This window comes from Vipera ursinii, assembly GCF_947247035.1.
Source record: "Vipera ursinii genome assembly, chromosome: 4".
NCBI classification, from domain to species: Eukaryota; Metazoa; Chordata; class Lepidosauria; order Squamata; family Viperidae; genus Vipera; species Vipera ursinii.
This window is the reverse complement of record NC_139514.1, coordinates 20,195,290-20,219,289: the sequence shown is the minus strand read 5'-3', so window position 1 is coordinate 20,219,289 and position 24,000 is coordinate 20,195,290. Positions and strand designations below refer to the sequence as shown.

General features: G+C 41.4%; 1 protein-coding gene across 1 annotated transcript in view; it reads left to right on the top strand.

Annotated features, from left to right (window-relative positions):
- Window positions 1–17,871, top strand: part of LATS2 (large tumor suppressor kinase 2) — a 58,476-nt gene extending 40,605 nt beyond the window's left edge. Inside the window, exons 3-8 of the mRNA XM_083362016.1 lie at window positions 2,641–2,773; window positions 3,734–5,280; window positions 9,957–10,539; window positions 12,240–12,422; window positions 13,248–13,354; window positions 14,620–17,871. Of these exons, the coding sequence (XP_083218142.1) occupies window positions 2,641–2,773; window positions 3,734–5,280; window positions 9,957–10,539; window positions 12,240–12,422; window positions 13,248–13,354; window positions 14,620–15,114 (3,048 nt within the window). The 3' untranslated portion in view covers window positions 15,115–17,871. The remainder of the gene's footprint in view (window positions 1–2,640; window positions 2,774–3,733; window positions 5,281–9,956; window positions 10,540–12,239; window positions 12,423–13,247; window positions 13,355–14,619) is intronic.
- Window positions 17,872–24,000: the final 6,129 nt, after the last annotated feature.

The following is a 24,000-nucleotide window of genomic DNA, read 5'->3' as shown; positions in this document are numbered from 1 at the left end:
GTCTGATCCCTGCAGGCCTTACCCTCAGTCTCTGAATATTTCCATTTCTCCATATCAGTTTTCCTAAGAAAGAAATCAATTCAGAAAACACTATCCAACTGTATTCTAGATAAAAAGTCTAAGCATGCTTATATAAGGTCAGAAAAGTATTCAAGTTTCCATACAAATGCAACCATCTTCTGCTATATAGCCTCATCTTTTTCTAGCTGACCTGTGAAAATGAGGCAATTGCTTTAATGTGTTGATTCATTAAAGGAGCCATACTTTTTTTTTGCAACCTTGCGTAGAAGCATGAAAAAAATGGCTATTTTAATGAGAACTAGGTGTGTTCGCATGAAGTTTGAAGCAGTTCATTCAGATTATTTGCAAAGTGTTCTCTGCACTAAGGGATAGGTCCATATCTCTGCTAGCTATCTTCCTTCCATGCACCATTGCTAAAATCACCTGTCTGCCTAACCTCTTATTATAACTTATCACTTAGATGGAGGCATGTGCTCTCTTAGTCTCCCCCTCATGTCCTAAGAACTGTGCTCCATCAATGCTCCTCTAATTTCATAGCCTCACCCTCAGGTTTTTCTTTTAAACTCCATGTAAAGGTTCAGTTTCATTTACCTACTCAGAATTGTGTCTCCTAGGACTGGCAGAGTATTTATAGAACTGAATAGCTGCTGGCCCATACCCAATTAGCTAAATAAATCCCTTCAGCCACTACCTTGTGCTCAATAGAGGTCTATTGTAATGAAGTTGATCCAATTTTTCCCATATGTGTTTTTGTACAGTATTTTTCCATATTTGTCTTTTTATTGCCTTAATGTATGTAACAGGTATAATTTTTAAAATGTAATCATGGATATATCCTGCAGAAGCAGGGCCCCTGAGTATACTACTATAAAACCTTAATAAATTGCTCAGAAATAGAAATTACTATGTGTTCTGGGAAATGATATTGTCTTCCTTGAGCTTCCAATGGGCAAGAGACTTAACAGCATGAATAATCACAATGAACTTTCCTTAAAAGGCTAATTCTCATTTCTTTTGAAGAAGCCCTTTCTTCTGCCTCTCTCTTGAAGAACTCTGGATCTCCTTCCGGCATCTATCACCCGTCCTTCTTGTGAATGGGAAAGCACATTGTTTATATTTGTATTAAGTATGGGACTCTTAGTAGTTTTCTTCTGTCCACATCTTGAGCTGCCTGTTGTTTTCTTCAGACATACCAAGTTGGAAAGGATTCTTGTCTGTTTTTGAGAAGAGGAGGAATCTTTCCATAACTTCTTTCATAATCTTTACTTATGATTATAAATATACTCTGGCAACCATCTCCTTTTTTTTCCCTCTCAATGAAAAATGTTGCTGGGCAGTCTTATAAAACAACTGGAGTCCTATCCTCTGCCAATGTGAGTGGGGAAATAAGCCAACGCAGAGGCTAAAACAGGGGAAGCTGTTATAGCTGCTATTCCAGCCTTGATTAAATAGTGTGTAAGTAAAGAGTGCATGGAAATAACTACTGGCTATTAAACGATATTTATTTTCTCCAAGTGGGGGGGTACTGTAGTCCCTGCTTAATAACCATTCCTTCAGCCAGTATTCGAAGTTACGACAGCAGTGAATGACTGGCAGTTACAATTGGTCCCTGACGTTATGGCCGCTGCAACGCCCCATGGTCATGTGATCATAATTTGGGCACTTGGCAACCTACTTGCATTTATGACAACAGCGTGCATTTCAACTCCCCCTCCCACCTGTCTCTCCCCATCGCTGTTCTTTTGGCCACCCTGTATTCCCCCATCTATTTTTTTCTCTATTTTAAAAGAATATAAAGATATAACATATAAACAATATAAAAGAATTTGAAGTCTCAGAAGCATGCTATCGGTGGCATGTTGTAAGAAGAGCTGCTGGAGGGTGTTATTGCAGAACTGAATATTTTTTTAAACTATTTGGAGCATTCTAGCTACATGCCAAAACATAGTTCATTTGAGTTTGTGTCTTGAGTTGCTAGGCTTCATAATGTGGTGAGCATTCTCAGCCAGCTAGTTCTAGGAAGCTTTGTTCTACACCTAAGTGATAAAATATGTGAGTTTCCAGACATTTCAAAATATCTCATTGATTTACCTTTTAGTTAAATAGTCAGTTAATTGGGTTGTACATTTTGAAGCTTGAAACTGAACAAAAACCTTACAACAACCAGACAACAGTGGTTGTTTTTTAAAATGGAATGGGAATTACTTCTGCTACCAATGTTTATAAAAAGATGGTGCAGGAAGGAATGCCTCTTTTAAGATAAACCTTTTTGTGAGTGTAGTGGTTCAGATGCTGGATTAAGACCAGGGAGACCCAGGGTTGGGTCTTCTCTCAACCACAGAAGTTCATTGGGGGACTTTGGACTACTCTAAGCCCAACTTGCCTCATAAAATAGTTGTTGGAAAATCCGAAGGAGGACAATCTCTATGGTTTTAAGCTGCTGGAAGAAAGGCAGGATACAATAAATAAATGTTACTTGCTTTTAAATGTTTCTACTAGTTTAAAGGCATGATATATTCAGATATAATGCATCAATAAAATACATCATTTCATCTTACTTATATTAAATACTGTCAGATCATTTACAGATCTCTTGTGCATGTGTTTAATTTCCTCTAGGAGATGGCTATCAGAGCTCTCAAACAGACTGGGAGTAGAAGCATTGAAGCAGCTTTGGAATATATTAGCAAGATGGGATACTTAGACCCTAGAAATGAACAAATAGTCCGTGTAATTAAACAGACTTCTTCAGGTAAGCAACTTTGTTTAGTCTTCTACATGTGTTTCTCAACTATTTCAAGTGGATATCCCTCTGCGTGTACACAAGATTAAGATTTCAGCACTTCTAACTGTGTTAAATGTAGCTCCACAGAATAGGAGAGAAGGAAGAGAGATTGTGGTCCTATGGAAATCTCTACATAAAGTTCCATGACTGGATCTGTTATGTATTGGGCTCAATTGTAATACCACGTGGTTAGCTGGAGCAGCTAACGGCTCTCCAGCAACCTAGACTCCAGGTCTCCAGTGCTGCTATTGGCTGTCCCTAGGCGGCAATGCTTGCTTTAAACCTATTGGCTGCCACCTAGGGGCTAGGCTATAAATTGCTGCTAGTTGCAGCCCAATTCTCAGTTCAGATCCTGCAAGCAATAAACCATGAGCTTTGTTGAACTCACTTGCCTTGTCTCCTTTCCTGCGCGAAGAACCCGCTACATAACAGGATCATATGATAGTCTCTCATGTAACTGAGTGGAATTCTTGCAGAAACTCCATTGCATCTAGTGTTAAAAGATTTGAGATAGAACTTACAAGGAAAAACTAGATATAAGAATTCTATGCTGTTTTCAGTACAAAAAGAAAAAGAATAACATAGCCGATGGACTTCACTATTTTTCTTTCCCCATTCTTTTCAATGTGCAGCAATACAAATGTGCTTATAAAGAAACTTCAAGAACATTTTACTTTCTCCAAAATTGATTTCATGCACAATGAAAAGTAAACTTGACTGGGAACCAGTGCTTAAACAGTAGACACAGTGAATAACTGTTGTAAATCTGGCATGGTTACACAACACTCTTTTCCTCCGTGTCTCTCTCCCTCTCTCCCTCCCTTCCTCCCCCCTTCCTCCCCACTCCCCAGTATGTTTGAAAGAAAGAACAGCATTCATATACCTATCTTTCTGATGTTAATCCATCCATTGTATTATTCTCCACAGGAAAAAGTATAATGCCAAGCAGTGTAAGCCGAAGGCCAAGTTTTGAAGGATCCGCTGAATCTTTTTCACCTTATCACCAGATAACCAAACCAGCCTATGAAGGCACTGGCTTTGGTGCTGAATCTGCTAATGTGCTCAGTGATGTTCCCAGGCCATATATGGACTACTTACTTTCTGCTTCTCAGTCTGCAACCTTGAATGCTCCTGTACAAAGGCCACCATGCTTAAGCTCCCACAACACTCCTGGCAGTCTTCAGCAGAAAGCCTACCCTACTAACATGGATTCCTCAGTCATCAACTATCCAGTGGCTGGTCATAGTAACCAAGCTTTGCAGTTGCAGGGTAGCCATGGCTCAAATAGTCCACATTATGGCAGACAGCCTGTGATGGTGCAGAGTGAGGGTCTTGGATATGGAATTCAGCGAAGCCATTCTTTTCAAAATAAAATGCAGCAAGAAGGAGTGTATCCAAGTCTTCCTAACAAAGCAGCTGTTGCACCTAACAATTCTGGCCATGGGTTCCAGCAGGCACCAGCTGGTCTGTATATGCCACATTCCCATCACAAACAGCCAATCCCAAGTTCTCATCCAATTCATGTAATCACTAGAGGTGCTCCATTTAGTAATGAATTTTCAGACAGCCCACCCCAGGGTCTTTTAACCCCATCTAGAAATAGCCTGAATATGGACCTGTATGATCTGAATAACTCTCAGATTCAGCAGTGGCAAGCAACCTCTTCCTCCTCTTCCTCCTCTTCCTCCCGTCGTGATTCACTACAAAGCCAAGCATTGGAAGCATCTCCACGGCAACATGTACCTTTCAGGCCAGAAGCCTGTGTCCCCAGTAGAACCAATTCTTTTAATAACCACCAGCCACAAATGCCCGTACCTATGAGGCAAACAGCTTCAGGCAAAACTGAGGCCTCCATTCCTTCTCCAAATACCATCACGGCTGTCACAGCTACTCATATTCTCCAACCAGTGAAGAGCACAAGAGTGATGAGGCCTGAACCTCAGACAGCTGTAGGCCCTGCACATCCTGCGTGGTTACCTGCACAGTCCTCAGCGTTAGAGAGCTTAGGAATGATGGAGCCACACCCCCTTCCTGTTGGAGGAGCAAATGCCTATCAGTTAGATGTTGATTATAACAGCCAGGAACTCAGGTGTCCTCCACCACCATATCCCAAACATTTGCTGCTACCCAATAGTTCAGAACAGTTTGATATTAACTCTTTACGTCCAGGAATGGAACAAACCATTCGGAGAGTTCCAAGCTCATCAAGCAACAAAACTGAGGAAAACGGAGAAAGAAATGAAAAAGCCAAGACCGCTAAAGCAGAAAAAGTGGGCAAGGATAAAAAGCAAATACAGACCTCCCCAGTGCCACTGCGGAAGAATGGCAAAGATGAAGAGAAGAGAGAGTCCCGAATCAAGAGCTACTCGCCGTTTGCCTTTAAATTCTACATGGAACAGCATGTGGAAAATGTTATAAAGACCTATCAGCAGAAAATGAATCGTCGGCTGCAGCTAGAGCAGGAAATGGCCAAGGTGATTTATTTTTATGGGCATCTGTATTTGATTTTGTAAAACTTGTTATGTTAGGACCTTCCAGGTACACATAAATCACATAAAGCAGTGCTGTATCTAAAGCAAAGTAAGTTTGTAGATCTTTCTCTTTTCTACGTACAGCATCATTTCATCTAAAACCCAAAAGACATCATTTTTCTGTTCCTTTTAACGTGTGAATACATACTAGATCCAATGTTTTCTTCCAGCCATGGTTAAGTGCTACTCTGCTGACAGCCTGGGCAGGTCCGTGCCATTTTCCTGGCAGGATTGTGGAACTGGTTTGCCATTGTCTGTTTCTAAAGTGTGACTAGACCAAGGTCACGCAGCCGGCTTTGTGCCCAAGGCGGAACCAGAACTCACAGTCTCCTGGTTTCTAGCCTGATGCTCTAACCACTACGCCAAACTGGTTCTCTTATGTATATGACCTTAAACAGTAAATTCTCAAAATTATATATTTTATTTATTTATTTATTTATTTATTTATTAGTTTTTATAAACCGCCCTTCTCCCGAGGGACTCGGGGCGGTGTACAGAGGAAGGGAAGGTATACAGACCGAACAATAAAATAATAAGAAACACTAATGCACACAAACTGGGACCCCAATTAACGCTATCATGCCAGGCCAGCCTGCTGGAACAAAAAAGTTTTTAAGTCGCGACGGAAGGTACGGAGGTCAGGGGCCATCCGGATTTCGGTAGGTAAGGTGTTCCAGAGGGCTGGCGCACCCACTGAGAATGCCCTCCCCCTGGGGGCCACCAGCCGACATTCTTTGAGCGGTGGCACCCTGAGGAGGCCCTCTCTGTGGGAGCGCACAGGACGGTGGGGTGCTGACATCGGCAGAAGGTGCTCCCGCAGGTAGTCCGGACCCATGCCATGTAGGGCTTTGAATGTCATTGTTAGCACCTTGAACTTCACACGGAAGGCAACCGGAAGCCAGTGCAGCGCACGGAGGAGAGGTGTGATATGGGAGTATCGGGAGGCTCCCAAGAGTGTCCGTGCCGCCGCACTTTGCACCAGTTGAAGCTTCCGAGTGGATCTCAAGGGCAGCCCCATGTAGAGAGCGTTACAATAGTCTAGGCGAGATGTCACAAGGGCATGGGTGACTGTACGTAAGGAATCCAGGTCTAGATAAGGCCGTAGTTGGCGAACTAGTCGAACCCGGGAGAAGGCCCCCTTGGTCACAGCTCCAATGTGGTCTTCCAGGGAGAGCTGCGAGTCTAGGAGGACACCCAGGTTGCGGGCCCTATCAGCCGGGGGAAGTAACTTGTCCCCAATGTTAAGCAGTGGGACGTTCTGACTCTCCTGGCTTGCCGGTACGTACAGCCATTCAGTCTTGTCCGGGTTCAGTTGAAGCCTGTTTCTCCCCATCCATTCCCGGACCGCTTTCAGGCAGCGGGACATCACGTCTAGGGCATCACTGATATTGTTAGGAGTTGAGATAAAAAGCTGGGTGTCATCAGCATACTGATGGTACCCTACTCCAAAACTGCGAATGATCTCACCCAGCGGTTTCATGTAGATGTTGAACAGGAGAGGCGAGAGGACCGACCCCTGAGGGACTCCGCAAGCGAGAGGCCTCGGGGTCGACCTCTGTCCCCCTGTCAGCACCGACTGCGAGCGACCCTGGAGAAAGGAGGAGAACCAACGTAGAACCGTGCCTCCCACTCCCAGTCCCCTGAGGCGTCGCAGCAAGATACCATGGTCGATGGTATCGAAAGCCGCCGAGAGGTCTAATAAGACTAGGACAGAGGAATGGCCCCTGTCCCGGGCTCTCCAGAGATCATTCATCAGAGCGACCAATGCCGTCTCCGTGCTGTAGCCCGGCCTGAAACCCGATTGGTACGGGTCTAGATAAACCGCTTCATCCAGGATCTGAGGAAGTTGGTGCGCCACCACGCTCTCAACAACCTTCGCAAGGAAGCGAAGATTGGAGACTGGACGAAAGTTATTCAAAGAGGATGGGTCCAAGGTGGGCTTCTTGAGGAGAGGTCTCACCACCGCCTCCTTCAAGGCGGTGGGGAAGTGACCCTCACTCAGAGAAGCAGAGATGACCGCTAGGAACCAGCCTCGTGTCGCCTCTCGAGCTGTATAGGCCAGCCAGGAAGGGCACGGGTCCAGTAAGCATGTGGAGGAGCTCAACCTTCTCATAATCCTGTCCACTTCCTTAGGAGTTACAGGATCAAATTCTTCCCAGATGACGTCGACAAGACTGTCCATGTCTTGTTCTTCCATCTCAGCCCAGTTGGAGTCCAGACCAGTTCGAATCCGAGCGATTTTATCCAGCAGATATTGACCAAATTCCTCGGCTCGACCCTGCAAGGGTTCCTCCCTCACCTCTTGGTTTAATAGGGAGCGAGTCACCCTGAACAAGGCAGCCGGGCGATTATCTGCGGACGCGATGAGGGTGGAAAAGTAGTTGGATTTTGCCACCCTTATCGCAGCGAGATAAGACCTGGTGAGGATTCTTAGTCGCAATCGGTCGGATTCGGATCGACTGGACCTCCAACGGCTCTCTAGGCCCCGTCTCCGACGCTTCATCTCCCGGAGCTCCTCGGTGAACCATGGGGCTCGCTGGGATCTGCGCCGGGTCAGAGGCCGCAAGGGTACAACTCGGTCCAGAGCCTCCGTGGCTGCCTTTTCCCAGGCTTCCACTAAGGCTTCTGCCGAGCTGTGAGCAGGGGGTGCATGCGAGTCCCTAAGCGCTGCCTGGAACTTATCAGGGTCCATTAGGCGCCTAGGGCGGTACCATCTGACTGGCACCGTGCACCCACGGTGGGGGGTGGCAAGGGGGAAGTCTAGCCGCAGGAGGTGGTGATCGGTCCATGACAGGGGCGTAATAGTTGTGGCACCCCCACCGACATCATCACGCCACCGTCCAGACAAGAACACCAAGTCTGGGTTGTGGCCTCTCTCATGAGTCGGCCCAGAAATTATTTGCAGCAGGTCCATGGCCGTCATGGAAGCCATGAACTCCCGAGCCAGTTCGGACGATCCTCCCAGGGACGGTAGATTAAAGTCGCCCAAGACCATGAGTCTTGGGAATTCAACCACCAACCCTGAGAGGACATCGAGTAGCTCGGGTAGGGCCGCCGCTGCACGATTAGGTGGTAGGTACGCCAGCAGCAGACCCAACTGCGCCCCTGGGCCGAATCTCAGTAGGAGAGACTCACACCCGACCATCTGAGGGACGGTGGTCTCTCGCGGGCTAAGGGATTCCCTGATGATAACTGCCACTCCCCCGCCCCTCCCATGAGCCCGGGGCTGGTGCAGTACCTGGAAACCTGGCGGGCAGAGGTCTACCAGAGGAACACCCCCCTCTGGGCCCAGCCAGGTTTCCGTGATGCAGGCCAGGTCCGCATGCTCACTCTCCACTAGGTCACGAATGAGGTGAGCTTTGTTAGCTGCGGACCTTGCATTCAGGTAGACCAGCCTTAGCATGGGAGGGTGCGCACCTTTGCTCCCGGGTCCTCCGGGGGAGAACAGAGGGTCGGAGCATCTCACCGCCTGTACAGAGCGGAGATGACACTCCCGGTGACGATACGGCCCTCTGTCTGTGCACCTTCTGCCATTCCCCACCATCCTAGGGATGGGACGTTTGTCAGTACGCCACTGGGTGTTATCGGCGACTGGTCCTCGTTGTACGCCGTCGCGAACGGCCGTGGGCCTGGCATGCGTTATGGTGGCTGGAAGGCGTGCCTTTCCCGCACAACCATAGTCTCCTCCCTCCCCCCTCCCTAACCCCACAAAAAACTTAACTAAGAACTTAATCAGGGGCCTCTTGTTGGGCTTATGCCTTATGTTGGGCTTATATATATTTAATCCAACAATTTTTTTATGTCTGTCAACAGTGTCATGAAATGAATATGACTCTGAACACATTGGGAAAAACTTATTGTGCTAAATATACTCCTCCCTTGACATTTATTTTTATTTATTTAGAAAATTTATATTGCTGCCTACTCGCACATGGCAACTCAAGGTGGCTTACACAGATATAAAAACACCCTGTAAAAAGAAGAAAAATAACAAGAAGAAAAATAATAAAATAATAACCCCACCCACCCCTCTACCCCAGCGACAACACACATTCAAACTAGCCATTTAATGGGTTCTATCCCACTCTGAATTCCCCAGGCCCGCTGGCAGAACCAGGTCTTCAGCTCCTTCCGGAAGAGTGTTAGAGTGGGGGCCAGTCTAATCTCTGGGGTAATGATGTTCCAGAGCAAGGGAGCCACCACAGACAAGGCTCTTCTTCCCACCAGGTGCATCTCCTTAGGGGACGGGACCCACTATCTAATGTTATCCATGTGAAGGACTTTTTCTGCAGACTTTGAGCTGTGTAGGCAGATGCAGAGGAAGCCTGTGTCTACTTTTAAAAAGTTTGATTATCTGTAGTCAAACAGAAAAAGGCAGTAAACATAATCTATCTGTGCTGTATTTAAATATTTAGAGCCTCCATTCCCAACCTGATGTCCTCCAAATTAGGGAAAAACTATCTTAGAACCTGAGAATGGGACAAAAAGACGATTGGCTGTAATTTAGAATTATAACACAACTAACAAACTTGTGTAAGTTTCTAATAATTGTTGCAATGGTACTGATTAATTTGCTTCTTACCCCCCCCCCCCTTCTCCATCTTCTGATTTTGATTAAGGCTGGTCTTTGTGAAGTAGAGCAAGAGCAGATGAGGAAAATTCTCTACCAAAAAGAATCAAACTATAACAGGCTTAAAAGAGCTAAAATGGATAAATCAATGTTTGTAAAAATCAAGACACTGGGCATTGGTGCTTTTGGTGAAGTCTGCCTTGCTTGCAAAGTGGATACTCATGCTCTGTATGCTATGAAAACATTGAGGAAGAAAGACGTGCTTAACCGTAACCAAGTGGCTCATGTCAAAGCAGAAAGGGATATTCTTGCAGAAGCAGACAATGAATGGGTGGTCAAGCTCTACTACTCCTTCCAAGATAAGGACAGCCTGTACTTTGTGATGGACTACATCCCAGGAGGAGACATGATGAGCCTGTTGATCCGAATGGAAGTCTTCCCAGAAAAACTAGCTCGGTTTTACATTGCTGAACTAACTTTAGCCATAGAAAGTGTCCACAAAATGGGATTTATCCACAGGGACATCAAACCTGATAATATCCTGATTGATCTTGATGGACACATCAAACTGACTGACTTTGGCCTCTGCACTGGATTCAGGTGGACACATAACTCAAAATACTATCAGAAAGGTAGGGTGCTTATATGGTTTTAAAAAGGTATAACTAATAATGCTAGGCTTTGACATTTTGGTTACTAAAATGTAACTTTGCAGAGTATAAGAGCCATATTTCTGTTTTGCAAATTTACAATCTAATTGTTTTGCACGAAAAAGACGAGGGATTGGGTGCAGGGTTTTATAGTAGAAGTATTATGTCTTTTTTATCGATCCTTGGATAGGCTGAGGTGCAACGTAGCGACTCTCTTTAATTTAACATCTTCCTTGGAAGGCTGAAGTCGAAGAATATGTGACAGAGTGTTTAGGAAAAAACATTCCTGAAGAATATTCAGAAATGCAGTAGAAATTAGGGTTTATTTATTGTAAGAATGTATATCTCACTTGTTAAGTAAATTCTTTGACTGGTTTGCAAAACACTGAAAATATTCTATCAATATTTTAAAAAGAACCACGTAAAAGATCTCAAAAGACATAAGAAAGACAATACCTTGTGGTGTTTTGGGAAGCAATTACAAGTAGAGATAGCAAGGAAAATACCTTGACAAAGCAGGGAGCTTTTGGCAAGGTTTTACTAAGATTGAAGAGTAGAGGAAAAAGAGGGTGGAAGGCAGACAAAGCAGGAATTTAAAGACAAGAAGAAAACATTTATGTTGGGCTAGGAATAGACACAAAATCAGTATGGATAGTCCTCAACTTATAACCATTCATTTAGTGACCATTTGAAGTTATACAACAGCACTGGAAAAAGTGACTTACGACCATTGTTTACACTTATGCCTGTTTGTCACGAGATCAGAATTTGGATGCTTGGCAACTGGCATGTATTCATGAGGGTTGCAGTGTGCTGAGATCATGGGATCACTCTTTGCGACCTTCTGACAAGCACAGTCAACGGGAAAGCCAGATTCACTTAAAAACCATGTTACCAATTTAACAACTGCAGTGATACGCTTAACAACTGTGGCAAGAAAGGTTGTAAAATGGGGCAAAATTTACTCAACAACTGTCTTGCTTAGCAATGAACATTTTGGCTCAATTGGGGTCGTAAATTGACTACCTGAATGCTGATTAAGGAACAAGGCAACTAAGCTGCTAGATATTTACCTTTTTTATTTTAGAAGCAGTATTCTGAATAGAAATAAGAGAAGCAAGGTGTTCAAATCAAATCTTTATTTATTTATTAAAATTAGATGCCATCTATTTCCCTCTGCAAAATGACTCAGGCCTTGGAGCCAGAAAACTCAGCAATAAAATATATAGACTTATAATTATTAATAACACTTTTTAAAAATGCAGTATAAAATTACATAAAATATACTATTATATAACTGCCATACAAATGGCAGCAGCAATCACTAAAATTGTTGCTAAATTTCAACCATAAGTTCAAACCGTAGGTGTACTTTGCCTTTAACATAAGTAACTCTTTCTGGACATACTTGATGTCCCAGAGCTTATTTTCAATAAAAGGCTGAAAAGCTGAGATTTCTTACGGTTCCTAACATTTGTGGAACACTCTTTTTAATAAATTAGCCACAGAAAAATGTTAAAATAAATTGCAATAAAATGAATTATATTCTTCATATATAGAGAATATTGTATTGCAATTCACTTTGAATAAGGTCAGCTTTTGTTTTCTAGCTTGGGAATGTTTGTATGTATCTTTGATTATATAATCTGCTTTTTTTGGTTTGGTTTTTCTTCTTTTGAAAGGGAGTCACATCAGGCAGGATAGCATGGAGCCAAGTGATCTCTGGGATGATGTGTCTAATTGTAGGTGTGGAGACAGGTTAAAGACCTTGGAGCAGAGAGCTAAAAAGCAACATCAGAGATGCTTAGCCCATTCCTTAGTTGGCACGCCCAACTATATTGCGCCGGAGGTTCTTCTCCGTAAAGGTAGATGATTTTTATCTTTGTGTGTGTGTGTGTGTGTATTACTGTTATTTACCTTGTGAAAATATGAATATGCTGTCTATGTCTAGATAAAGTCTTAAGATGTTCGGCTTTTATTATAATAAGCATAAAACTACAGAAAATCCATAACTGACTTTCAGATACAGACAATTTCCATGTCCCTGATATATAAAACAGACTTGGGCAGAACTATTTTTATAACAAATATTAGTTGAAACAGATGACTTAACATTCAGGATAGATGAAATTTTTTGAAGAATGCAATACTTTGCATGTTCTCTTAGCTTTACAAGTTTAGTGAATAAAATAAGCTGAATATTCTTGAACGCACATTTTGCTTTCCTTAGTGGATTCTAAATGAACCATTTCAGTTATTTCAGTTTTTAGATTAAAAGCTTTAAGAAACCTGCATATAATGGGATATACATTATTGCAGAGTTCCCCAACCTTTCTAGCTTTGCAGACAGCCGGGATGGGAAGGGATGGTTCCGCACAAGCAGCCAACAGATGTGTATGTACGCACAGCTCCATTTGTGTGAGCAGTGGGGACACACACACACCACTTGCGCAAATGGAGTGTGGCCACACATGCTCGCCCACTGCTTCCGCATGTGGGGATATATACGTATTCACTCACCACTTCTGTGGCCCAGTTCCAAATGGCTCATGGTCCATTAGTAGGCTGTGGCCCGGGGATTGGGGACCCCTGCATTATGGGGGTGGGAGTGATGGTGATGATCATGATCCTTAAACCTAGAACAAAACAATGGAAACTAATACTATATATTTTTTCTGCTTACCTTTCAGGATATACTCAGCTTTGTGATTGGTGGAGTGTTGGTGTAATTCTCTTTGAGATGTTAGTGGGGCAGCCTCCATTTTTGGCATCTACTCCTACTGAAACTCAGTTAAAGGTATATTCACTGATTGTTACATTTATTTATATTTAATGTGTGTACTCTCTTGCAAAGGATAACACTACCATACATTAAAATCATCTCAGAAACAACTGGTAGACCAATAGACCATGTCATTACTGTAGGACACGCACCAAGGACTCCACAGTTTAACTCTGACCTACATATATTCTTTCCTATTGATTGTTAGATAATTGTGCTGTCCAGGGACAAAGTTAAAACTGTTATTTTTTTCACACAAACACATATACCTGTTAACTCTAAATAGGATTTACTGTTATTGAATATTTAATTAAAATAGCTTCATATGTGAGTTAATATATATCTATATTGGCAATCAAACTCTTGATTTTTACATTGTATATATAATACATAGACATGGTGCTAAACCACTATATTACATCCCCGTCTTTGTCCCTCTAGAACTGGATCATCTTATTTGTTGGGATATAATAATAATAATAATAATAATAATAATAATAATAATAATAATAATAATAATAATAATAACAACAACAACAACAACAATAACAATTATTATTATTATTATTATTATTATTATTATTATTATTATTATTATTATTTGGAAGGGACCTTGGAGGTCATCTAGTCCAACCCCCTGCTCAGGCAGGAAACCTTATACCATTTCAGGCAAATGGCTGTCCAGTGTCTTAAAAACCTCCAGTGTTGGAGCATTCACCACCTCTGGAGGCAGGTTGTTCCACTGGTTAAATATAATTTGTTTAGATAGGCATATCAAGTGGTCTCTTTATGTAGAATGTAAAGCAATTCAAGGATTTTTTTGTTGTGTGGGGATTAGAATTATCTGTGCATTAATTATATAAATCCTTTTAGTTCCTTCTGATCATTTAGTAGGGTGTATTCAGCAGTGAGATGGGTCACTTTGCAACAGTGGTAGTTATAGTTTACTAAATATTTACTATTCTTCTTGGTTCAGAGACTACAAGACTTCAACATGATTATGATAAAAGAAAGTCAGCTGGGGACTGTGCTAAATATGCAATTAAATTGCTTCCCAGAATCCCTTTATGGAATAAGATTCTTTTTGCCGTGATCTGCTTACCTATTTAATTTGCTCTCTTTGTAAGTGAAATGATACATACAAAAAAAAGCAAAAGGCAGAATTATCATTGAGTACAGTTATACAGCTGTGTTGCGTGACAGTGTTATTTTGCATGTGGATGTTTTGCACTTCATGCAGATTGATATTCAACACTAACTATATATTGCTGTTTTTTTAGGTGATAAACTGGGAGAATACTCTGCACATTCCCTCTCAGATCAAGCTCAGCCCTGAAGCTAGCGATCTTATCGCAAAACTCTGTTGCTCTGCTGAAGAGAGGCTTGGAAGAAATGGAGCAGATGATATCAAGGCTCACACTTTCTTTGACTCCATAGACTTCTCCACTGACATCCGCAGACAGCCAGCTCCTTATGTCCCAAAGATAAGCCATCCAATGGACACTTCCAATTTTGATCCAGTTGAGGAAGATGGGCCTTGGGATGACACCAGTGAAGACAGTGCGAGGGCATGGGACCCTCAGGCCTCATCTAATGGAAAACATACAGAACATGCCTTCTATGAGTTCACTTTCCGAAGGTTTTTTGATGACAATGGTTACCCATTCAGATATCCAAAGCCTTCTGGGCTAGATATAAGCCAGTCTAAGAATCCTGATATAGAAAACAAAGATGGGCTGGATCAGAATGGAGCTTGTCAACCTGTATATGTGTAAATGACTGTATAGAATCCTAAAAAAAAACTTTATTCATAAATTTAGGGTCTTCCTTATATAGTTGTTAGTTGGGATCTGTTCCAGTTCAGGATCGTGCAAGTCTGGGGAAAGAAAGACTTGAAAAGAAGGTTCTAAATGCTAGCTGTTCCAGATTTTAGGCCATATAGAACTGTAAATAGCTTTGTTGATGAGTGCACTTGAAATCCAGATTTTCAGTCTAGTTTCTAAGGCCTGGTGTGTTACATTCTTAACTAACCTTTTCTTATCTGCTGTTGCATTTACATGCTTCTACGGCATTGTGCTATTTTTTATTTTAAGTGAGCAAAAGAGCACTTACTTTTGTTTATAGCAGGGTTTTTTTTCCTACTAAATAATAGGAATTAACTTCGACAAATCATGCTGCTGATCTTTTCTCATTTGTTAAGAATTGGATCCATCGCACTTATGTCACATTTTAGGAAAATACATAAGATTGAAGAACATATTATTAAAAGTGTCTGTGCAATAATATTTAGTAAGAGGAAAAAATGTATTGTGTCTAATGTCCTAAATTTACCAGTGCCATTTTTGTATTCAGAGCCTAATCTTTTATGTGTATTTTTCCACATTTCAAAATTCTGACACAATTGTTGAAGCTGCTTTATTTCCCTTTTGAAAAATATGTTGGAATTTAGTATAATCGTAGTCTGAGCAAGTGGCAGTCAGGATGTGATATCAATGATTGGTGTGCGGAGAGTGCTGCATGGCTTGTGTTATTTTGTTTTTCTGTTTGAAATGACCTTTCTCTTGCCATTCACAGGCAGGTCCTGTGCATCTATTTTTACTGAAGATCTTTAACTTTAGACCTTCAATAGGTGTGCTGATAAAGTATTGTGTGGATGGTTTTTCTATTATGATTGTGTGCTATCTATTATATGTTCTCTAAGACAAATAGCAAAAGTCTAATTCACGTAGGGATTGATGGTGTGTATAGGGGGAAGGAAAGTTTGGTTTAATCAGTTGTCTAATTTCATAAGATACTTAGCCGCCTATAAAAGGACAAATATCAAAACATAGCTTTCAAGATCACTTTGTGATCAAAATCTATGGCCCACCTACCTAACACAATGCACAGTATTCAGTGTGTTTGTAAGTTGCCATATAGTATTCATGATTATTATCTTTTAGTATCTATATGCAGAAATATATAATGAGAATCTTCAATTCTCTGTGCCTTAAAATTGAATCAGGAGCCTTATATTCTTTTTAAAATTTATAGGACTCTTCTAAGCTATAATGCTAAGTGACAATGAATTTCTGGGATATATTGGACATATAAAGTTGATTTATTGATTCAGATGATTAGGTATAGTGTACTGTCTCCAGGCAATGAAGGGTAATCTAGCAACCTGTTTCTTTAAAACAGAAGTTTTCCAAGCCCTATTGTCTGAGACTCTTATTGGATATGCTGGAGATTGAAAATGGGACTCTTATGTACAAGGCATATACTTCATCAACAGGTTGTAGTCCTCCTTAAGTTGCAATTATTCATTATTGTGATTACATTTTACGGTGGAAAATCAAAGTGTGTAGCTTCCCTTAGTGATTTAGGAAAGGGTAAAAAACTTTTTTTCCTTCAGAGGTTGCTGGACTATAATTCCCATGCCATCAGTTCCCTAGCAAAATCTATAGTGAAGAATGTTGGGTTTTAATAAGTTCCAGCATCTGATTTAAGCATCTCTGAGACCATATGAATATTAACACATTTGGGGCATGTTTTTTGTTTATCTGTGATGATTTCAAGATCTTGAAACCACATACATGATAAAAGCATGTAGTTTTATTTTGTTAAAATCTCATCCATATAAAGAAAATCAGAGATGGTACAATCACATAATGATTTATCTACACTACATGAAGGCAACAATGCTGATACTTCCAAGGCTGCTTGGAACTGTGAATGATTAAGAGCTGTTTAAGTAGATTTATCTTAAACAAGTATATACAGAACAGAATCTATTTAGGTGTCAGCCATAGTTGTCTTAAGTGAAGTATCGAAATATTGGTCTTGATTATACCTGGTCCGTTATATTGTTATGTATTATGATAGATCAAACTAATCCTTCATCTCTATCAAAATACAGACATATGTTTAAGATATTTTAAAAATTGTTTAAAATACACATTTTATTAGCTATGTTAACATAAAGAATATTCAGAGTGATAATGGAATACTAAAGATAATTAAGCCATAAATATCTTCATTTATATTCTATATATACCTAAATAGATTTTTCTTTCAAATCTTTAATTCAGATTAGTCTAACAGTCCTATTTTAAATGACTGATTGCAATAACACTTGAGGGCAATATTCCACTGTGTGTTTGCTTATTTTATGTTTTTAAATCTAACAGTTCAGTTTTTCCTATGTTATTCCATATGTTATTTCTTAATATTTTAATCTATCATATCCTACCCATAGATACTATCTAAAACAACATCTTTAAATCCATCAGAGTAAACTAAGCAAAATGATTGTGTATTTGTTTACATTTGTATGAAAGGAGTGTTCTGAGATATGCAGTGCTTGTGTTGTGGTGGTTTATGAAAGATTCAGTATTACTACTTTTTATATAATGCCATTTTTATATTTACATCTATCTGTCATCCTTTTATGTGGTAGGTTCTTCCTCAGGAACTCAGTTTAACTGTTATTTATTTATCATTGGCCTTTTGAAAGCTTCTGCTGGCACAATTTATTATTAAAAAATGAATCAAACTCCAAGATGTCTCTTTTGTGTTCTTATGAGCTATGAAATGTTTGAAGATAAACCAGAATTGTGGTCTGTGGAACTGAAGATAAGTGTAGACTCAGTACAGGTAGTCTTCACTCACCTAACAACCCTGATTGGATCTGGCAACTCTGTCATTAAGCAACATGGCCATTAAGTGAAATGTCATGTGACCGCTCTGCTTATTGGCAGCAGTTCCAGGTAAGTGTAAGGTAAAGCTGTCTTAAGTGAAGTATTGAAATGTTGGTCTTGATTATACCTGGTCCATTATATTGTTATGTATTATGATAGATCAAACTAATCCTTCATCTCTATAAAAATACAAACATATGCTTAAAGTATTTTTAATTGTTTAAAATACATTTTATTAGCTATACTAACATAAAGAATACTCAACGTGATAATGGAATACTTAAGTATTTAAGCATAAGGTAAAGGACTGCCTCCACTTGAATTCAACCCATCTCACCCCCATATTTTCCTTTTTGGCTATCCACTACGCACTACTGGCAGCTGCCCTGGCCCTTCCCACTGTACCTTCAGTGAAAGAACCTGGCTATCACATGAAAAAGGATCTGGCCAGTGCATGAAAGAAGGTCCCAGCTGGTAGAGTAGTAGCATCTGATGCAGTGGGTGTGGTGACACTGGCCAGGGCTGGGCAGCTGCTGGTAGCAGGTAGGCAGCCAAAAGTTTATAAATGCAAGTGAACCTGAATTTTGTTCAGATGAATGCAGGGCACACCACAATAGATGAAACTTTGATGGCCTCTTGTAAGTCCCTTCATTCAGCACCTTCATAACTTCAAACGGTTGCTGAACAAGTGTTTCTTAAGTGAGAACTACCTGTATAGCTTAATCACAATGAGTCAGAAACCAGGAATGCAGACTGCTCAGGAAAAGCCAGGGTGGTAGCAAGAGGTCAGAAGAAGCCACTGAGGTTGAGAATCAAGAAACTGGAGAATGAGTAAAAGGAGCATCAACAACAACGAGGCTTTAGAATTGTTTCATAAAAAATTAAATGCTAACTGGAGTATCCAGTTACAAACTTACTCTATTTGGGAAGCTTGGGGGCTTTAAGTTACTTGTTCCTTTTGGCCTGGTATGTTAGCTGTAACAGGGTAGCTACAGTTTGAATATGTTTTCTATTTCTGAAGGTGTTCTGTAGCATGGGAAGTCCAATAAGATTCCCCTGATCACTGAGACATCATTACTGTCACACTTGTTAAATAGTTCAGTGATGATGAAAAATTGGAGCGAGCAGTTAATCCATGAGATTACAGTGGTTAATGTGTTACATTTTTGATACACGGTTAGCAAAATCTGGAAAGATCCCTTTACCGATTTATTTAAATAGACTAGTAATGATATCAATTATATAAAGGTATAATTATGTAAAGTTTCCCCCGCACATGCGTGCTAGTCATTTCCAACTTTAGGGGCCGGTGCTCATCTCCGTTTCAAAGCTAAAGAGCCAGCGCTTGTCCGAGGACATCTCTGTGGTCATGTGGCTGGCATGACTAGACGCCAAAGGCACACGGAACGCTGTTACCTTCCCACCGTAGTGGTCCCTATTTTTCTACTTACATTTTTACGTGCTTTCGAACTGCTAAGTTGGCAGAAGTAACAGGCGCTCACTCTGTTACGCGGCACTCAGGATTCGACCCGCCAAACTGCCGACCTTCTGATCGACAAGTTCAGCGTCCTAACCACTGAGCCACCGCGTCCCTTGATATCAATTATAGGCTTTTACAAATACTATTTTCATAGGTAATCCTGTTAAGTTGGGTATATTCCAAGTTGGTATCAGCTGCAGTGAAGTTTGCAAAGAATTTGTAACTTCTTCGGGCAAATGGAAAAAGAGGAGAAACCTAAAGTGTTTTCATTAATAGCATTTCAAAAATAAGAATAGGAGTCACTATTCTATTAAGTATTTTAGATATCATTTTAGTTAGAATAAGAAGGCTAGTAAGGGTTAAAGCACCTGATATTAAAGTCTCCGGAGTTAAATTTTAAAAAATAACACTTAACAGTATACATTCTATACTGCTAGCATGCTCCTGAATCTAGACAATTTTGGCTTAGATAACAAATCATAGTTTATTTCAGTGTATGAACCCATCAATTATTTAATTCTAGAATACTTAGAACAGTAACAAGGTAGATTTTTCAGAATTTTGTGACAAATTAGTTTCCTACACTTTTTTTTGCTTGCACTTCAGTTCCCTAGCCGTTTCATAACATTACCATGAACAGCTGCTGGCTTGGATCCTGTAAGTTTGTGGAGAGAAAATTACTAGTCTCCCTTCCTCTCTGCAGCCCTGAACTTGATTCAGGAAGGGGCCTGAATCTCTGGGAATGCTTTTTCAAAGGGCATAGAAGGCTGTGGGGAGGAATGGGTGGGAAAGTTTCCTTCCATAAACATTCTTAAATCATCTTAGAATCCAAGCCATTGTTCTGTACAAAGCCAAACTTGCCTTTAATGAAAACATTTTGAAAAATGCAGTGATATTGGCAGATAATCAAACATGTCATTCCAAACATATTTTCCCCAAATACATTTTTTGTTGAGATGATAGTAAATTTAGAAAATCATATGACATAAATTACTTTCACTTGTTATCTTCCCAACCATTCTTAATGAAACTTGAGCAAAAAGAGTTCTGAATATATTAATAAATGATATTAACATTTCAAACAATGTGTTCCCATTAAAATTGCCAAATCCCTAAGGTATTTCAGGGCTGAATAAAGTATATTTAAAGATATTTAACCAAACTGGTAAAGAACTGCAATGCTACAGTGCTGCAGCTCCAGGAACTCTTAGAGGAAATGGATTATTTAGATATTTAACAGTCTGGTTCAGACAGACGTTTGGCATGGGAAATGATCTTAGTTACCTTGATAGATGATCTTACCAGGAAAGAGGCAAGAGGAGTGTTTGATATTCAAGGATCTCTCAGACTTTTGATAGTGTTGACTCGGGAATGAGAATGGTTGAGATGGGAGTCCCTATTCAGTATTGCCTCCAATTCTATTACTTGGGGTATCAGTAGATAGTTTTGGAAGACCTCTCAATTCCTCAGTATTTTCCTGTTTCTGGATCCAGCAAAAGTCCATTATCTTTAACGTTATCTAATTGTTCTATGGACTGAGAAAGCTCACATACGAGTCTGGAGTCAGGTTCCAACAATACTTTGATTATATTCAGTTGTACTTCTTTCTCCAATGTCAGGGTTACACATCTCCAGGCTGTAGAGGATTGGACACAGGAAAACAAGCTAAAACTGAATGTGGACAGGATTGAATTGTTGCTGATTCCAGAGTCTTAAGTTTAGAATTCAGGTGATTTGTCTGTTCTGGATGGAGTTGCATAAGGGAAAACATTTACAACTTCAGGTATTGTCTTGGAGCCAGCATTGCTGCTGGACAATATAATAGTAACTGTAGCAAGGAGGGACGATTTATCAGAGTAGTGTCAGTACTGTATCTTGAGTAGCAGGAAACATAATAGTCTTCAAGGGAAGCAGGGGAGTAGAAATGATTTTAAATTGTGTAATTTGAATTCCTGCAGAATTATTAATGGCAACATATATACATACCTAGCAAAACCAGAACGCAGTGCCACAAAGAAGAGGGAGTCAAGCTATTCTCCAAAGCACCTGAAAGCAGGACAAGAAGCAACGGAAGGAGAGAAGCAACCTAGAACTAAGGAGAAACTTCCTGACAGTTAGAACAATTAATCAGTGGAACAACCTGCCTCCAGAAGCGGTGAATGCTCCAACACTGGAAGTTTTTAAGAAGAGGCTGGACAGCCATTTGTCTGAAATGGTATAGGGTTTCCTGCCCGAGCAGAGGGTTGGACTAGATGACCTCCAAGGTCCCTTCCAGATTATTATTATTGTTGTTATTGTTGTTATTGTTATTATTGCTATTATTGTTATTGTCAGGGTTTTCCTATTATTGTCAGGGTTTTCCATCTGTGACATAAGCTTTCTACTCTCCACAAAACAAAACTCTCCACAAAACAAAGCCCCTGTGGGCATTAAACATTGAAGCAATGGTGCTTCCCTTCAGTCTGGATACAGTATTTGCTGATTCTATAACATTTGGAGATCCAGCAGGCTAATTAGTTTGTGTCAGGAACTATAGGTGTGTTTTATGACAAATAAAATGAGATGTGCATTACACCTATTATGGTTACAAAGGGCCCCCTAGTGGTAAAGACTTGTGTTTCAAGTAGTCTTATACAGACATTACTCAACTTATGAACTTTCAAATTATGAATTTTCATTAATATTAACAAGCCTGTCTGCAACCCCAACCTAAAAGGTTCTAGGAGTGGGAGAACGAAGGAAAGGCTTAGTGTCCGGCATGCCACTTATGTAAGTGGCACATCAGAAACTAACCCTTTCCCGCCTTCCTCTTGCATTGTTCATTGTTTGTATACTGTAAGATAAGAACTGTATTATGCATGTTTTTATCTTGTCATGGTTCCGACAGATGAAACCCTTCAAAAGAACTTCAAGAAATTGTTTTCCTTAAAAAAATCTTTTATTAGGGGAAACAAAGTAACCTGAAAACTAAATTCCCCTCCCCTAGATGCAAAGTAACAAAGTACAATTCCCACCCCCAATAACCAGTCATAAATCACATTTCCCAATTACCGTATTTTCCGGTGTATAAGACGACTGGGCGTATAAGACGACCCCCGACTTTTGAGAAGATTTTCAAGATTTTTCATCTTATACGCCGGAAAATACTTACATGCCAGTTGCCAAGTGTCCAACCATCTGATGCAGATGGTGCAAAGCCCTGCCAGTTCCCGCCCGACACCAGATGACTCCGCCGGTGCTGCCTCGAGAGGGAAGAGCGTGAGGTGCCTGCCACAGCTCCCCGAGGACTCCTTAGCAGCCGGGGAGCGCGCGCGTGCACAGGACTGCCCTGCCGGCTCCCTCCACAGTGAGAGGGGATGGCGTGCCCTGCCTGACGCCAGACGGCTCTGCCGGTGCCGCCTCGAGAGGGAAGGGCGTGACGCGCCTGCCACGGCTCCCCGAGGACTCCTTAGCAGCTGGGGAGCACGCGCGTGCGCAGGACTGCCCTGCCGGCTCCCTCCACAGTGAGAGGGGAGGGCGTGCCTTCCTGGGCTTGCTGACTTGCAGCCACACCAGAGCCGAAAGGGGCTTTTCCTTTCACCCACCCTTTGGAATAAACACAAGAGCTGCGTTTACACGACGCGCTCTTCCAGGCCAGACTCTGCAAACGGCACGCCAGAAGCCGCAACCACCGCGGGAACTCCGAGTCCCCACCTTTCGGCAGCCTGCATGGCCGAGCGCAATCTGCTTATGCTCAGATGCTGCTTGGGTGAGGGGGAGGGGCTTCCTGCCGCTCCCGGGGTCTGGCGTTTGCAAGTGGGAGGGGAAGGGGCTGAGAGGCTCTTGGGGGTGGGAAGGGAGAGTCACATTGGAGGGGGGACTGGACTAAGGAGGCTTGAAGTTGCTTTGCAAGAACGGGGGCGCTCGATTGATTTATGTACTATTTTCCGGCTTATAAGACGACTGGGCGTATAAGACGACCCCCCAACTTTTGAGAAGATTTTCATGGGTTAAAAAGTCGTCTTATACGCCGGAAAATACGGTAGCTTGAAGCCTGGGCTTTCTCCCCAGCTCTCCAGCCCACCAAAATGTTATCAGCTCTGGACCCAGTTTGTCCTTGGATTCCCATGGCAGTTATTATTATTATGACTAACTGAACTTTCATTCCAATCCCCCCTCCCAGCACCAACTAATTCTAAAAACATAGAGAAAATGGCTGCATTTTCATCTGTTGTCAAAGCAAGAACATCCGATGTTAGCAGCGCTGACATATGCTTGTTAGACTTGCAAATGGACTTGTGAACTCTCAGAACGTAGCCCGTTTGTAAGAAGAATACTGTTGGTGTCTTCCAGGAAAGTTGAATAATTCCTTTAATCCATAACCAGCAAAGCATGCCAGCTAAGGATTATAGGAGCTGAAGTTGCACACATCTGGTGGTGTGCACCAGATAGAGAAAAACTATGTAATGGTTCAATTTTTTTGATGACACTAATGTATAAAAAATTAGTTGAATTTAGAGCTA